The sequence below is a fragment of the Chlorocebus sabaeus genome, chromosome 7 (assembly GCF_047675955.1).
Source record: "Chlorocebus sabaeus isolate Y175 chromosome 7, mChlSab1.0.hap1, whole genome shotgun sequence".
Lineage (NCBI taxonomy): Eukaryota > Metazoa > Chordata > Mammalia > Primates > Cercopithecidae > Chlorocebus > Chlorocebus sabaeus.
Window position 1 is genome coordinate 22,650,026 of NC_132910.1, and position 16,128 is coordinate 22,666,153.

The 16,128-nt window shown below is 36.0% G+C and overlaps 1 protein-coding gene across 2 annotated transcripts in view; it reads left to right on the top strand.

Annotated features, from left to right (window-relative positions):
* SLC4A4 (solute carrier family 4 member 4) overlaps nucleotides 1-16,128 on the top strand; it is a 390,757-nt gene that overhangs the window by 291,411 nt on the left and 83,218 nt on the right. For both annotated transcript variants that reach the window (XM_007998838.3, XM_007998839.3), the window contains exon 15: nucleotides 10,602-10,672. In XM_007998838.3, the coding sequence (XP_007997029.3) occupies nucleotides 10,602-10,672 (71 nt within the window). The remainder of the gene's footprint in view (nucleotides 1-10,601; nucleotides 10,673-16,128) is intronic.

The following is a 16,128-nucleotide window of genomic DNA, read 5'->3' on the forward strand; positions in this document are numbered from 1 at the left end:
GCTCAAGTAAGTATTCTAAAAATAACAAAAGACTGGCCTTTCATCACAACATGCACTCTTAGTAAAATAATTCAATGAGTCAATAATATTTAAACTGGCATATGACTTGTTTTTCAACACTGGGACAGTATGTAACAGTGAACCAGCAATTGCACAGATGGAGTCGTGATCCTGCAAACTGAGAAATGATTTTACAGGAATGAAAGTAGGGGCCACTAATTACTAAAGAAACCTCTCTTCATGGCCACAATATATTGTGGCTTTTTTGTATGTGTGTGCTTTGTCAAGGCAACACTTCCTTTTCTCTTTTTTTCTTTTTACTTCTCACTTGCTTCCAGAAAGCCTAATCATTTCCTAATTTTTCTTTTCTAAATGCACTTTTTTCTCCATTCATTTTACTCCCAACTACTGCTTGGTAACCCAAGTCATGCACATAGGTTTACTGAGCAACTAAGGAAGCTCAGTTGCAAGTGCTAGTAGGAAAATCAGTCAGAAAGATTGACATATGTGAGTGGATACATGCCATACATGGGTGGTTTTTGTGCTAAGATTTGCTTTTCTTAGAAATGGGATAGCTATTAATTAGTAGAGGAAATGGATGTTAAATTTTCCACTGTACTTTGACGATTACATAGCAGAGTGTGTAAGAAAAAAGATAATTTTGTTCAAAAGCCAAAAGTGAGAACTAAAAAATATCCAGTTGAAGAATAATACACAATATCTAATTTGATCACCAACATCCCCAGAAATGTAATGTGATAAAGTGTAAATACTGTGTGCTTTAGAGTAAACAAAACTGAGTTTAAATTTCATTGTTACCCTGAACTAAGCTGCTTACTTAATCTCTTTGTTTGATGATCTCTGAACTGGGTTAGTAACTGTGCCTATTCTTAGAGGTTTCTATAAAGGTTAAATGAGATAGTATATGTAAAATTGTTTGGCACCTAATGAACATTGAGTAAAAATTTGTTCTTTTTTGTATTTCTCACTATCCTACAAAAGATGCCCCAGTGAGTTTAATCTTATAATAGTTGTATTCTTTAAAGATTAGAAACATTTAATTTTCCCATAAATTTTCCTAGGGAAAGATACTAACAAGGTTTCTACTGCAAGTCGGCCTTCTCCCTAAAGATTAACAACCAGTGTGCTGTTACAGACAAATATGAAACATTGAAACTGTATTTACAAAAAAAATGTTAAGGCTTCAGTGCATTGTAGTTAGAGTAATTAATACTATTCCATTGAATCTCGAGACTACAAAAGTGTTGTATACTATACATAGTCATTAAGAAAAAGACTTTAAAGTCCTAGAGGCGAGGTGTTCAGTTCTTCTAAGAGGAATCTCTTTAATTTATTCAAAAACGTAAATACTAGAATTTTGGAAATAGGGAACAGAACATGGGCATCCCCCCAACTCTCACTTGTTCTCTCTTCTGTTCTCTGTGCTTTTAAAATTCTCATTCATTCATCAACAAACATTTTCTGAGGGCCTGTTTCCCTGCTTTTTAAGAATTGTGCAGAAAATTTTTGCAATCTAGCCATCTGATGAGGGCTAATATCCAGAATCTACAAGAAAAAAAAATAACCTCATCAAAAAGTAGGCAGGATGTGAACAGACACTTCTCGAAAGAAATTTATGCTGCCAAAAAACATGAAAAAAACTCATTATTGCTGGTCATTAGGGAAATGCAAATCAAAACCACAATGAGATACCATTTCAGGCCAGTTAGAATGGCAATCATTAAAAAGTGAGGAAATAGATGCCGGAGAGGATGTGGAGGAATAGGAATGCTTTTGCAGTGTTGGTGGGAGCGTAAATTAGTTCAACCATTGTGGAAGACAGTGTGGCGATTCCTCAAGGATCTAGAACTAGAAATACCATTTGAGCCAGCAATCCCATTACTGGGTATATACCCGGAGGATTATAAATTGTTCTATAAAGACACATACACACGTATGCTTATTGCAGCACTGTTCACAATAGCAAAGACTTGGAACTAACCCAAATGCCCATCAATGATAGACTGGATAAAGAAAATGTGGCACATATGTAACTCAGAATACTATGCAGCCATAAAAAAGAATGAGTTCATGTCCTTTGCAGGGACATGGATGAAGCCGGAAACCATTATTCTCAGCAAACTAACACAGGAACAGAAAACCAAACACCACATGTTCTCTCTCATAAGTGGGAGTTGAACAATGAGAACGTATGGGCACAGGAGGGGAGCAACACACACTGGGACCTGTCAGGGGGTTGGGGGCAAGGGGAGGGATGGCATTAGGAGAAATACCTAATAATGAGTTGATGGGTGCAGCAGACCACCATGGCACATGTATACCTGTGTAACAAACCTGCACATTCTGCACATGTATCCCAGAATTTAAAGTATAATAATAAAAAAAAGAATTGTGCTACTTGCAGTGAAGTAGGATACACACATATACACACATATTATATAAAACGTTTTGTTTTTTTAAATAGTGTTAATTGCTTTTTGAATGAACAAAAGTGAGTTTCATTTAATCCAAACTTTAGAAATAAATTTCTACTCTAATACCTCTGTTCATTTGCCTAATGTGTAAATCTTGCAGTGACTATATACTCGAGGCACATTAGTATTTTGAAAAGGGTCAAAGAAAATTTTCTGACCAGGTGTCAGTTTTACATCCTGAGGGAAAAGAAACTGCTAGAAATAATGAACTATAAAAGTAAGAAAAATAGCCTCAAAGGGACAGACACTATATTGTTAACAAAAGGGATATATTTTATTGATTTATTGTTGACTGTTCCAGGAGAACATGCTTAATAATAGATGCATGAGTAAGGTGAGTAAATTCTTTCTCAGGAACCAAGTGCATCCCTGTGTATATTATCTTCAAGTAAAGGTTGGCTTTTTTCCTGGTATGAAACTGTAAGACCAAGCCTAGTGACTAGAAGTAGCCATGGCTTCCATTTCCATACCTTTTTGTCATTCACAGCATAAGGAGGCTTCTAGATGCTCTAAAATAGTTGTCACTAGAGTTTCAACATCATTTGTTTCTACATAATTTTTCTAATATATTAATAAGGACTGTGCACCAATATGTTATAGCCATTGAAGAGAACTGCTGGATTGCATCCCCTGTGTTCCCATATTATAGTCAATATGTGTTTTATAATTAGAAAGCCCATTAAAAGAAAATTAGAAAATAAAAGATCATCCTAACTTACCTTCGATGAACTATATCATATGTGATTTTATTTTCACTGTGTGCCATTCCCTCTTTATTCAGGCTTGCATTTGTGAGAATCCTTTACCGGCACAGTTGACATTTTATCATCTATGGTAATAGTGTTTTGGAAGAGACCCATCATTTTAGTTTTCTTTTCCTGTCTGTGTTTCAGCAGTTTCTGCATAATGCTTGCAGGAATCAGAAAATGGGATTGTCATCAGACCTGGAAAATTCTCTAGTTTTGGGTTTATATAAAAGCAGATTTGTAAAAGTTTCCCCACAGTAATGTCTATAACACGTCTCCAAAATGTAGTGATGGGTGGGTATGAGAGAGAAGTTTTTGTGAAATTGGTGACAAAATATACCTATCTTTTTTTTTTTTGGTGGGGTCTTGCGCTGTCACCCAAACTGGAGTGCAGTTGCACGATCATAGCTCAGTGCAACTTCAAACTGCTGGGCTCAAATGACCCTCCCACCTCAGCCTCCTGAGTAGCTAGGACTACAGGTGCATGCTAGCATGCAGCTTAAATATATTCATCTTAATATCTCCACAGTAGCTCAGCTCTTTAACTTCCAGCACATTGTAGGTGAACTTGTGAATAGTGCCTGTAGATTAAAGAATATACAACTTGAACTTGCCTAGTTGTGGTGAAAATCTCAAGCATTAAGGCTTGCTGAAGATACTTGGGAAAACTAAAAGGATAATAAAAAAAAAAAAAAAAAACAAAGGAAAACTTCCTGCTGATTTTATCTGTTTTAAGACTTAAGACTGAGATAGTGGCAAATAATTTCCCTATAAGCTACTTCTCCCAGTTTTCCTAATTTATTTTGTCTTCCCTCAAAAGCCATTTTTACCTTTTGTTGCCTTTATTGACCTAGGAATTAAAAGCATACATGTTTGACTTAATCAAAAGGTGCTAGTGTGCTCAAGTTATCCAGAACCCTTAAATAAATCTGACATGACTATGTGGCAGAGCTTATTTAATTTTATCCTTTATCTATTTTCTAGTTACTTAATTGCCTTAAGATGTTTCTTAAATGTAACAGAATAAAACTTTAGAGTTTCATTATCATGGAAAATAGTCTTAAAGTTTTTCTTGTTCACATCAGGTTAATCAGTGCCATATTATTATAACCCTAAGAAGCCATGTTGGGGGCACAGGTTCAGATTAGACTAATATTTATTAAGTACCATCCAAGTGCCAGACATTTTACTAGGGGATTTTAATCAACTATATCTTAATAACATTATGTATGTATATTTAACCATCACATAAATCTTGAGAGATAGCTGGCATTCATTCCAGGGACAAGGTCTGCTTTCTGCAGGTCACAGCTAGGAGTAATCTTAGCTGCCATTTATTTAGATCTATCCTGATACTGGACACTGTGTTTACAATTTTGCCTACATTGTGTTATTTAATCTGCACAGTAACCTTATGAGGTAGTTGGTTTCAAACCCAGTTTTACAAATGAGGGACATGTGGTCAAGAGGTGGGAAGTAACTCCTCAAGATTATGCGGTGAGGGAGCTTAAGGGTACTGTGCTCAGAAGTTGCTGGGTCTAGAATTCAAGCCCAATCCTAGTACTCCCTTCTCCACATTGTATTAGGTTATACATAAAAGCAAGCAGCTATGGCCTTAGTGACCAATTGTTGCTTACACTTGACCTCACAGTCTCACGTGAGTTCGTACCTGTTCCTTATGGTACAGTTCCTGCTAATGTGTACAGCAGAGGAGCCTTGGGGTAGTTCCTGCGGCCGGGTCACTAGAAGATAAAGAGGGACAACCTTTAACAGTACAATAGATATTCCCCTATGCAAGAGGTATGCCAACACTGACATGTGGATGTCACCTCCTTTTTTCTCTCACAGCTCCCACAACTGCAGCCATGCTTGATCCCCTTGTTCTTTCTCTAAATCTCTCATTAAACATAAAGAAGTAGTCAGCTTAAATGCCTAGTGTTCCATTATTGGAATGCTAAGCTGGTGGGAGTTATTTATATCCTACTGCTCAAGGTCATTGCCAAGGTCTGATTTTTCACACACAAAATAATTTTGGTATAAATAGGCTAAGAAGGAAAAGCCACAGATACATTTTAAAAGGTCTCTCACTTAGAATATTCATTCCCTCATTCCGGAAAATCAGCTAAAATCTGATACATGGGAAGGATAAATGAGATATGAAAATCTAAGTATGGAAAACGATCAACCTGTGGAAGCTCCCTGAAAGCCAGTGTGAAACAGAGATTGTCCCAGTGATAATTGGCTAAATCTAAATTAGCCAGATTCCTAGGGCAAAGGGTTTCTTTGCCTCATGAGCCAGGATGCTGAGCAAATGGGAGAGACAGTGTGGAGTATTTTAGTTTTTCCATTTGACTTTTCCAGAATCCTAATTAAGGAGATTACAGATTCCATATATATGGATCATTCTGCAATTGGTTGCCAAAATATTTGCACCTGGGTCCAAATGGTAACCAATGGTTCTTGTAGACCAAGCTTCCAATTGGGGTTGATCATCTTCTTTACTGTGAGCCTAAAGAAATTTACTTTTAATCTTGTTTATGGAGTCTAACATACCCTGCCAATATGCATTTATGAAAGTGCTTTTTAAATGTATTTATTTCAAGTCTTTCTTCTGAAGCAAATGCTTATTAAAATAAGTAGGGAATGTGTTATATACTTTTTACTGTCCTTTTGATGCTGGTCTTTTGGGATTTTGAGAGCCAGTGTGCTTTAATAGCTTGTCTTAGGGGAAAAAATTGAAATTCTAAAAGGAATTTAAATGAGCAGAATTGATGCTTATCCAAAACTTGAGAGCAGCTATTAATGGTTCAGATTGCAATCCTGTTTTAGTACACCCCTGGCCTTTATTATCCATCATTCAGTTCATGAAGAAAGAGCCTTGACTATCTTTCCTCCTCAGTCTTTACTCCTTGTTTTTATGCAGAAAAGTGTGTTGCAAAAAGACCCTCAAACTCTCGTGACAAGAAGCTGATAAAATTGCATTAAAGAATCTAGCTCAAGAAGGGAAGCTTCTCAACACCATCCAAATAGTATCTGTAATTTCGCATACGCTGCTTTTCCTCAAAAGCTCAGACAGATCAGACATTTCAGGTCACGGTTGAGAGTCACATCATCGAACAGTGGCAGGTACTATCTCACCTTGAATTCTGTGGCCACATAAATCACCTGATTTTGATGGTTAGAAATGCTGCGTAGGAGAAGAAAGAATGCTGAAGGAGGTCTTGCTACCACCTCTGCTTCTGATAAACTATAACCCTGGGGAAGTAACCTGGCATAGTAAGCTTCAGAGTCTCATCCAATATGAAATGAGTATAAAAGGATACCCATTATGTGCTCTAGGATGTTTTCAAATGAAGAAATACAATGTAAGAAAATGTTCTTTCAGCTTTTTAGAACAACATAGTAATACAAACCTAGATTTTCTTAATAATTATTTACTAACATCTTCCTTTTGAGAATGTATTCATTTGGCTTTATTGTTTAGGCCAAACATCGTTTAGCCTATTTTTGTTTTTGTTTTTGTTTTTTGAACTTCCATTTAAGTGTGGGGTACATGTGCAGGTTTGTTCCATAGCTATATGTGTGCCATGGGGGATTGTTTTAAAGATTATTTCATCACCCAAGTATTAATCCAAGTACCCATTAGTTGTTTTTCCTGATCCTCTTCCTCCTCCCACTCTCCACCATCTAATAGGCCCCAGAGTGTGTTGTTCCCCTCTATGTGTCCATGTGCTCTCATTATTTAGCTCTCATTCATAGGTGAGAACAGGCAGTATTTGGTTTTCTGTTCCTGCATTAGTTTGCTAAGGATAATGGCCTCCAGTTCCATCCATGTCCCTGCAAAGGCCATGATCTCATTCCTTTTATGGCTGCGTAGTATTCCATGGTGTATGTGTACCACCTTTTCTTTATCCAGTCTATCATTGATGGGCAGTTAAGTTTATTCTATGTTTTTGCTGTTGTGAATAGTGCTACAGTGAACATGGGTGTACGTGTGTCTTTATAATAGAACAATTTGTATTCCGTTGGCTATGTACCCAGTGATGGGATGACTGGGTCAAATGTTATTTCTCTCTAGGTCTTTGAGGAGTTGCCACACTGTCTTCCACAATGATTGAACTAATTTATACTCCCACCAACAGTGTATAAGTGTTCCTTTTTCTCTACAATCTCACTAGCATCTGTTTTTTGTGGGTTTTTTTGGACATTTTAGTAATAGCCATTCTGACTTGTGTGAAGAGTATCTCATTGTGGTTTTGATTTGCATTTCTCTAATGATCGTCGATGTTGAGCTTTTTTTTTTTTCCTATGATTATTGGCTGCATGTATGTCTTCTTTTGAAAAGTGTCTGTTCATGTCCTTAGCCCACTTTTAAATAAGGCTGTTTGTTTTTAATTTCTTGTAAATTTGTTTAAGTCCCTTTTAGATACTGGATATTAGGCCTTTGTCAGATGCACAGTTTGCAAAAATATCCTTCCATACTATAGGTTGTTTGTTTACTCTGTTGATAGTTTGTTTTGCTGTTCAGAAGCTCTTTAGTTTAATTAAATTCCATTTGTCAATTTTTGCTTTTGTTGCAATTGCTTTTGGCATCTTTGTCATGAAATCTTTTCCCATGCCTATGTCCTGAATGGTATTATCTATGTTGTCTTCTAGGGTTTTTATAGTCTTGGGTTTTACATTTAAGTATTTAATCCATCTTGAGTTAATTTTTGTATATTGCATAAGGAAGAGGTCCAGTTTCAATTTTCTGCTTATGATCAGCTAGTTATCCCAGTACTATTTATTGAATAGGGAATCCTTTCCCCCATTGCTTCTTTTTGTCAGGTTTGTTGAAGATCAGATAGTTGTAGATGCGCAATCTTATTTCTGGATTCTCTATTCTGATCCATAGGTCTGTGTGTCAGTTTTTGTACCAGTACCATTCTGTTTTTGTTACTAGAGCCAGGTAGTATAGTTTGAAGTTGGGTAACATGATGCCTCCAGCCTTGTTCTTTTTGGCTATTCGGGCTCTTTTTTGGTTTCATATAAATTTTAAAATAGTTTTTTCTACTTCTATGAGGAATCTCAATGGTGTTTAAATAGGAATAACATTGAATATATAAATTACTAGGAGCAGTATGGCCATTTTAACAATATTGATTCTTCTTATCCATGAGCATAGGATGTTTTTCCATTGTTTGTGTCATTTCTGTTTTCTTTAGCAGTGGTTTGTGGTTCTCCTTGTAGAGATCGTTCATTTCCCTGGTTAGCTGTATTCCCTAGGCATTTATTCTTTTTTGTGGCAGTTGTGAATGGGAGTTTATTCCTGATTGTCGTTAATATATAGGAATGCTAGTGATTTTTGCACATTGGTTTTGTATCCTGGGACGTTGCTGAAGTTATTTATCAGCTTAAGAAGCTTTTGGGCTGAGACTGTGGGGTTTTCTAGATATGGGATCATGTTGTCTGCAAACAGGGATAGTTTGACTTGCTCTCTTCCTATTTGGATGCCCTTTATTTCTTTCTCTTGCCTGATTGCTCTGGCCAGGACTTCCAATACTATGTTGAATAGGAGTTTTGAGAGAGGGTATCCTTGTCTTGCACAGATATTCAAGGGGTTTTCAATGCTTCCAGGTTTTGCCCATTCAATATGATGTTGGCTGTGGGTTTATCATATATGGCTGTTATTATTTTGAAGTATGTTCCTTCAATACCTAGTTTGTTGAGAGTTTTTTTTTTTTAACATGAATGGATGTTGAATTTTATCCAAAGCCTTTTCTGCATCTGTTGAGATAATCTTGTATTTTTTTCTTTAGTTCTGCTTATGTGATGAATCACATTTATTGATTTGCATATGTTGAACCAACCTTGCATCCCAGGGATAAAGCCTACCTGATCATGGTGGATTAGCTTTTTGATGTGCTTCAGTCTATTTTAATTCCCTCTGTGATCTGTAATGAAACAGAGAGAATAAGAACACAGATAATATGCACATGTACTTCCTTTACTGCTGAAATAGAGAAACTCTGGCAACAGCTAGCTTTAGGTTAACAGTTTTACAATCTAAAGTCTTGAAAGATCAGAGTGAATTCCAAAATTGACCAAAAGTGGGCTCAAGCTAAATATTTTCTCTCTTTTAGTTTGTTTTTCTTGTTTCTTTTTTTCCCAATTTATCTGCTCTCATTCATTTTTACTCATGAAATGCCCTCTTTTCTAATTTCCTTTATTGACAGTAAACAAATATTTTTGAGTTCCTATTAAGAGCTACACTGGGTAGATTTTAGGGAAAAACAGTGAACGAGATAAACTTCTTCTGTTCCTCCCTTATGGATCTCATATTCTAACATCAGCTATCAAAACCTGCGTGTTTCTTCTTAAAGGTTTATATAGGCAGGACTTGAAGCATGGCAAACTGAAAAGGCAAGCTAGTAGCTCAGAGGGACTAGAGTAGGGACCAAACAGTAGCTAGCAATTCAGATGTTTAATAAACTGTGGGACCCTAAACAAACAAACAAATAAAAACCCTGATGTGTTGTTTTATAATATTTCTATAAATTAGGAATATGCTCTAATAGTTTATTTTATAATACCTAAAGCTTCACAAAATAGGAAAAAGGCTTATCTGATAAAGACAAAATATTTTACTTATAGAATACTTTTTAAATACTATGTTTTAATTTTCAGACACATAAAATTTTAAAAACGGAACAAAAGATTTCCAAGAGTAAGGTTGGTTTAATACATTAGGTTCTTCTTCAAGTGCCATCTTAAACCTATAAATGACGCCAAATTGTATGAAAATAATTTTTAAAATTAGATTAAATATTCATCTCCATTATATTTATATTATTTAGTACTTTCTTTTGTTTCATGTTAAAAAGATAACCTTTCTCATACACTGTTGAAATTTCCCAAAACTACAAATTATTTAGTTCTTAATTAGTAAAGCTTCAATATGGGAGATTTTCCTGTACATTCTGAAGCCAGTGATTAACTTAATCAATTTTGAACAGCCATTGTTCCACTAGACAAAATATATTGAGTACCTTGTAGTATCAGGGAAGTTTTATTGATCTTTTTTTTTGAAACCTGAAACAAATTTTAATACTGTCTCTTTGAATTATTCATCATCATTTCTTATCAGATTAGAGCACAGCAGATGTGTCCAAAATGTGTCCACAGCAGATGTGTCCAAATCTTTGTTTTATCTAGGTGAAAGATGAACACATTTAAAATAAATAAAAATTCACTGTGCTCTTATGTTGTTATTAAAGACATTTTTACTGCCTAGTCCTGCTTTTAAAAATACCTAATTACGTATTTAAGGTCTTTTTCTGTTTTTGTTTTATAGTATAAAATAATTGTCTTTTGCTTACAGCTAATATCTCAATATCTAATGACACCACACTGGCCCCAGAGTATTCGCCAACTATTTCTTCTACTGACATGGTAAGTGACTTACTATTTTAAAATACCTTCACACTGACTGCATGTTGTATACTTGTTTATAATACTTATAATATATGATGTCTTCTACCATTCAGCAATTCTGGCATCAACACTTATGTAATAATTATTGACAGTGGAGGGATAGGGAAAAAAAACCACTTTCCTTTGCTCTAGTCAGCACTTTTGTTTTTGTTTTTGTTTTTTTGCCTTAAAAAAAGCTGAAGCCAATATTTACTTCTATAACATGCTTTTTAAAACTTCTTAGGAATTTAACTGCCACATCGCATTAATTGTAACCTCGAAATATTTTCACAAGGGAAAATGTGAGAAGTTGGAAAATGAGAGCACACTATCCTCTCTCTGTTTCTCGTATGGTTAAGAATTCTTACTAACCAAATGGTGCTGTGTTCTCTTCACTAAGAGTGATTGTAGCAGGACCTTTCCCCTGTCACTTAGAAAGGACTGTGCCTCTGTCACATGATATCCTTTCCCATGGCTTGTAACCAAGGATCTTTAGGAGACTGGAACTAAGCTTTAAAAATGAGCTGTTTTGCATGGAAGGTCACACACTGGAAGGAGGCTTTTGTGTTGGAGAAAAAGGGGAAAGTGCTGTTTCAGACTTCCAATTGTGCGCCTTCTATGCTGAACATGGAATCTTACCAAAGAATATCAATCTTTCAGTTATAAAGACAGAAGCCATAATACCTTGTATTGATAGAGTGCCCATCTCTCAGGAGACCCGGACATTTCTACAGATATTATGTAGTGAGTGCCCTAACATCCCTTTCAAAGATGATGTTTTGTATCTTTCCTGGGCAACTCTCATGTGACCCTCTTTTTTGTTTTTATATTCTGTGGCTCTCTTGACTGCTTTTTTTGCTGTTAAAGTCTTCTCTGACTTTCCTCAAACCTTACCTCTCTATTTCTTCCATGTTTGATACTGTGTGTGTGAAAAAGTATGTGTATATGTTTTACCCCATGCATACAGAAAGGAGTTCAGCTTTCAGTCTTTCAACTGGTCAGCCTATTGCCTAAAAGGTCTCGCCTAAATACAGGGAAAACTACCTCCTTCTAGATTTGAAAGAAGTTTATTCGCAATTCTTCTAGTAAAAATATAATTAATAAACTATAATAATATATATTTTAATTAAAATATAGCTAATAAAATATAATTAATAAAAACATAAGTTAATTTGTAATAAATATTAATGAAACACTGACTTCCACTGACTTAAAAAAAGAAATTATCTAACTTAATTCTTTTTGTAACTAATCAAGGGAATCATTAAAATTAATGAACTTTTAAGCCCTGTCTTTGGGCAAGTCCTGGCAGAGACTCCAGTAATTGATATGTATTAAAACAAAATGTCACAATAAGGTTCATGAAAAAAATGGAAGTTCTGATTGACTTCTAGTATGACTATGGTAGAGACATAGAGGCATAATATCATTTCAACTTAGCTACTATTTATAGAGCACCTAGTAGAGACCACATATGTTACACATATTCTCATCATTATAGACCTTAATATGTGCTATCACCATCAACATACACTACCAGGGTTAATTACTTCTATTTTATACATGAGAGAAACTGAAGCTTCAGAGGGTAAATCACCTTTCTTGCTTTAGGTCACATAGCCATGTATTCGTAGAACAAAGATTTGAACTGAAGTCTGGGTGGTTCCTAGACTGGTGCCATTTCCAGAATGCCATGATGCTTCAGTGTACACAAATGGCAATGTTTACCCTTCCGGTTCCTATAGATGCCCCATATTCCAGGGCAGCAATCCCTTCGTGTGCGTCAATTGCATACCTTAATTAAAATGTGAAGGTGCTATGCTCAGCACCTCTAGGGAAAGAAGTTAGGGGAAAAAGTGTGTGTGTGTGTGTGTGTGTGTGTGTGTGTGTGGTCATGAAGGCCAACTTTTATCCTCCGTTTATCCTTTTTCATTTATATCAATACCTATATTTATATGTTGTGTATGCACACACATGTGCACACACATGGTAAATGACTCAGAAATGAGTTTTAAACAAGTATGATTTATTACCATCAATCATAATGATCAATTATTGAGGTACCTACGAGGTGCCACACTCTTCGCAGTAATTGTCTATAATTCTCACAATCACTTTATGAGTTATTAGATGTTACCTCTATTTTAGAGATGAAACAGAGACTTAGAAAAGTTAACTGACCTTCCAAAGACCATATTACAAGTATATGGTAAAATGAGGATTTGAACTCAGGGTTTTCTGGCTCTAGAATCTGCCTTGTTTCTATTCTTTCAGGGAGCAGCATAGTGTTTCATGTAGAGGAACTTACAGATAGTGAGTTCTTGTGTCAGACTGCTTGGTTTCAAGTACCGGGCTCCACGACTTAACAGGCTGTGGAACCGTCTCAGTTGCCCATTTGCAACATTGGGATGGTAATAGTACTTATCTCAAAGGTACTGTAAGTGTCAACTTCATAGATAGGCAGAACTTAGCATAGTGGATGGCATGTAGTCATCTCTCAGTCAGTGTTAGGTATTGTTACTGTTCTTTCTAGGTATTATCATTTGATTAGGTCCTGCAGGCTCCATAACTCAGAAGTCTAATGGAGAGAGAAAATTGGGAACGCCATCTTCTGAGAGGCTACTGCATCCTCTGTCTGCTTGGTCATGCTAGCTGGCTCTCTTATCCTGAACCTTTCCTAGGACACACAGTCATCAGGACTTAATTTTCCTTCTTTCATTTCAGCCATAATTACATTGTGAGAGAAGGTACAGGAAAAGTGACATGCATCCCCTGGAGCCAGCAAGGCTTGCTCTCACAGGCCTTCAGTACATCTGTCAGAGGAAGGAAGGTCTTCTCCCTTCAGCTTCACTAGCATGAAGACAAGCTTTCTTTTTCATGGTGGTAGGGATGTGTTTCAGGGGAAAGAGCAGGAGAGAGGGGTATTAGAGTGTTTAGGATTAGAACTCTAGGATAACTATGTCTCAAGATAAAAAGGCAAGTTTTAAAATTTCCATTTATTGTTGGAATGGTGTCTTTATTTCTTTTTGCTTTCTCCAGTTTTTCTAACGATTTCTTACTGGGTATATCTCTTCAACTTGCAAACCAGCTTCCTTAAAAGATTCCTGTAAACCTTTAAAACTAGCCACAGCTTGTTCACACTGTATCTAGATAATGAGCATTAATACCTGTTGGCTTACAGTTTCCAGCTCTCTGAGTGAGACACCAGATTTCAAAATCGAATGTCAGTTTCTTCTGAGGAGGTGATTGAAAGGATCAGTTAGTATTTTATTTTTCACATCAGATTTCTTGTTTATTTGTTTTTTTAATTGAGGCATACTTTAAAATACACAGTTTTGAAGTATTCATTGAAATGAGTTTTGATAGTTATAACCACCATCCATACAAGATACAGAACATTTCCATCATACCAGAAGGTCCCATGGAATGCTGTATTTTTTTTGATACCCCAGTTTTCTTTTTGGGGGATCTTTCTTTGCCCAAATACTCTGCCCCTCACCTTCAGAAGGCAGATACCTGAGCCCTTTCCAAAGTGGTTGAATGCCTCAGAGAGGTTTCTCTCAGCTCTGCTTCTCTGTCTCCCATCTTAAGAAAGTGGCTTCCTTAAGCTTAAGAGAGGCTCCATGTATCTTAAGGCAGAACTCTTAGCTTTCCTGTGCAACCTCCAGTCTTACGTGTATTACCCGTGCACTTGGCAAAGACCATGAGAAAGTTTGGTGAGTGGGTGCAGACTTGATCTATGCCTAGGACTCCTGAATTCTGCTCTGTCACCCGAGTCTACATGTAGCCATTAAAAATTCATTAATAAAAAAATTAGTTGGGCATGATGGCCCACACCTGTAGGGTTATAGTGTGCTATATCATGCCACTGCACACCAGACTGAGCAACAGTGAGACTATGTATTAATATCTTAAAAATAAATAAATAATAAAATAAAAAATAATTTTTTAAAAACAATTAAATGTTTGACTTCTTTCTGCATCTTAATGGTGAGTTTTTTAAAACTGTGATTTTTATAGGGTGTCTTGCTTCCTTGGTTGTTAGGATGGGAGTGATGGCCTCTTATAATTTTCTATAATCCTAATCACAAGCAAAACAACTAATTCATTTTGTTATCTTATAATGGTACAGACAACTGTAACTCAAATGCATGCTGTAGATGATAAGGTAAGACTTCAGATTACTGCAAATCTGACTCACCACTTTGGGGGAAAAAAGTCTAAATAAGTACATCAACAAGTTAACCTTGAGGCTTTTATTAGTGGTATCACTGTCATTTATATTTTTAAAAGCACATATTTTATCAGTTGGTACTCAAAATGGGTACAGCAGGTCCTCAGATAACACCGTTTCATTATAACGTTGATGAAAAAAGAGAAATCGATTCTCATGCTACTGCCTGTGTGGAGTTTGCATGTTCTCCTCATGTCTGCATGGGTTTTCACTAGGCACTCTGGTTTCCTTCCACATCCCAAACGCGTGCATATTAGGTTCACTGGCGTGTCTTAATTTCCCGGTCAGACTGAGTGTGGGTGTGTGTGTGAGGGCACCCTGTGATGGGATAGTGTCCTCTCTAGGGGTAGTTCCTGCTTTGCACCCTGAGCTGCCGGGATAGGCCCTGGCTGCTCACAACCCTGACCTCGAATGATAATAATTACCTTACTTATTTTTATTAATCTTTCTTAAATGTATGTATAGCTCACATTTATTTTAACATTTAGTATTAGAAATGTTTTGATCTTTATTTAGAAGTTTGGTGATGTTTTTGTGACCAGGAATATGCCATAGGGACTTAACTCTTGTTTATAGTGATTAGCCTATGGTAAAATTGGTGCATTAAACATCATTTTGCTTCAAGTTGCAGTTTCTATGAACCTATTGATGACTTTGAGGATCTACTGTAATACAGAACCTTTAATTATTATTTTTATTATTATTACTTATTATACTACCCAGAGATGCTGTTAATCATGGGACTAAGAACCTTCATGATGATTCTAGGAATTAACATTCATTTAATGGGAAATGAATTGTCATATTAATCTTCCTGTGCAAAGCATCTTTGTGATTTTCTCCCACCGAGAAAGTCAAGTGTAAAAACTATTCTGTCCTTAAATCTCCTTGAAGATTACACGTTCCTACTTTTAAAAGTATTATGGAAAATTTTAAATATGCACTAAAATAGAATAATGCAGTGAAGCCTCATATGCACATCACCTAGCCTCTATGGCTTTGAACATTTTGTTCATCCTGTCTCATATCCCCCACTTTTTCCTTTAGGGAGGATGCTGTGGTCTTTTAAATTTTAAAATAAATCCTTTAGTATGCATTCTTTAAGAATTGTGAGCAGATCCACTCAGTGTAACAGGGTAATTCACTTGAAAAAGATATTTCAAAAAATAGATTGAAATCCCTTTTCATGAGATTTACCACA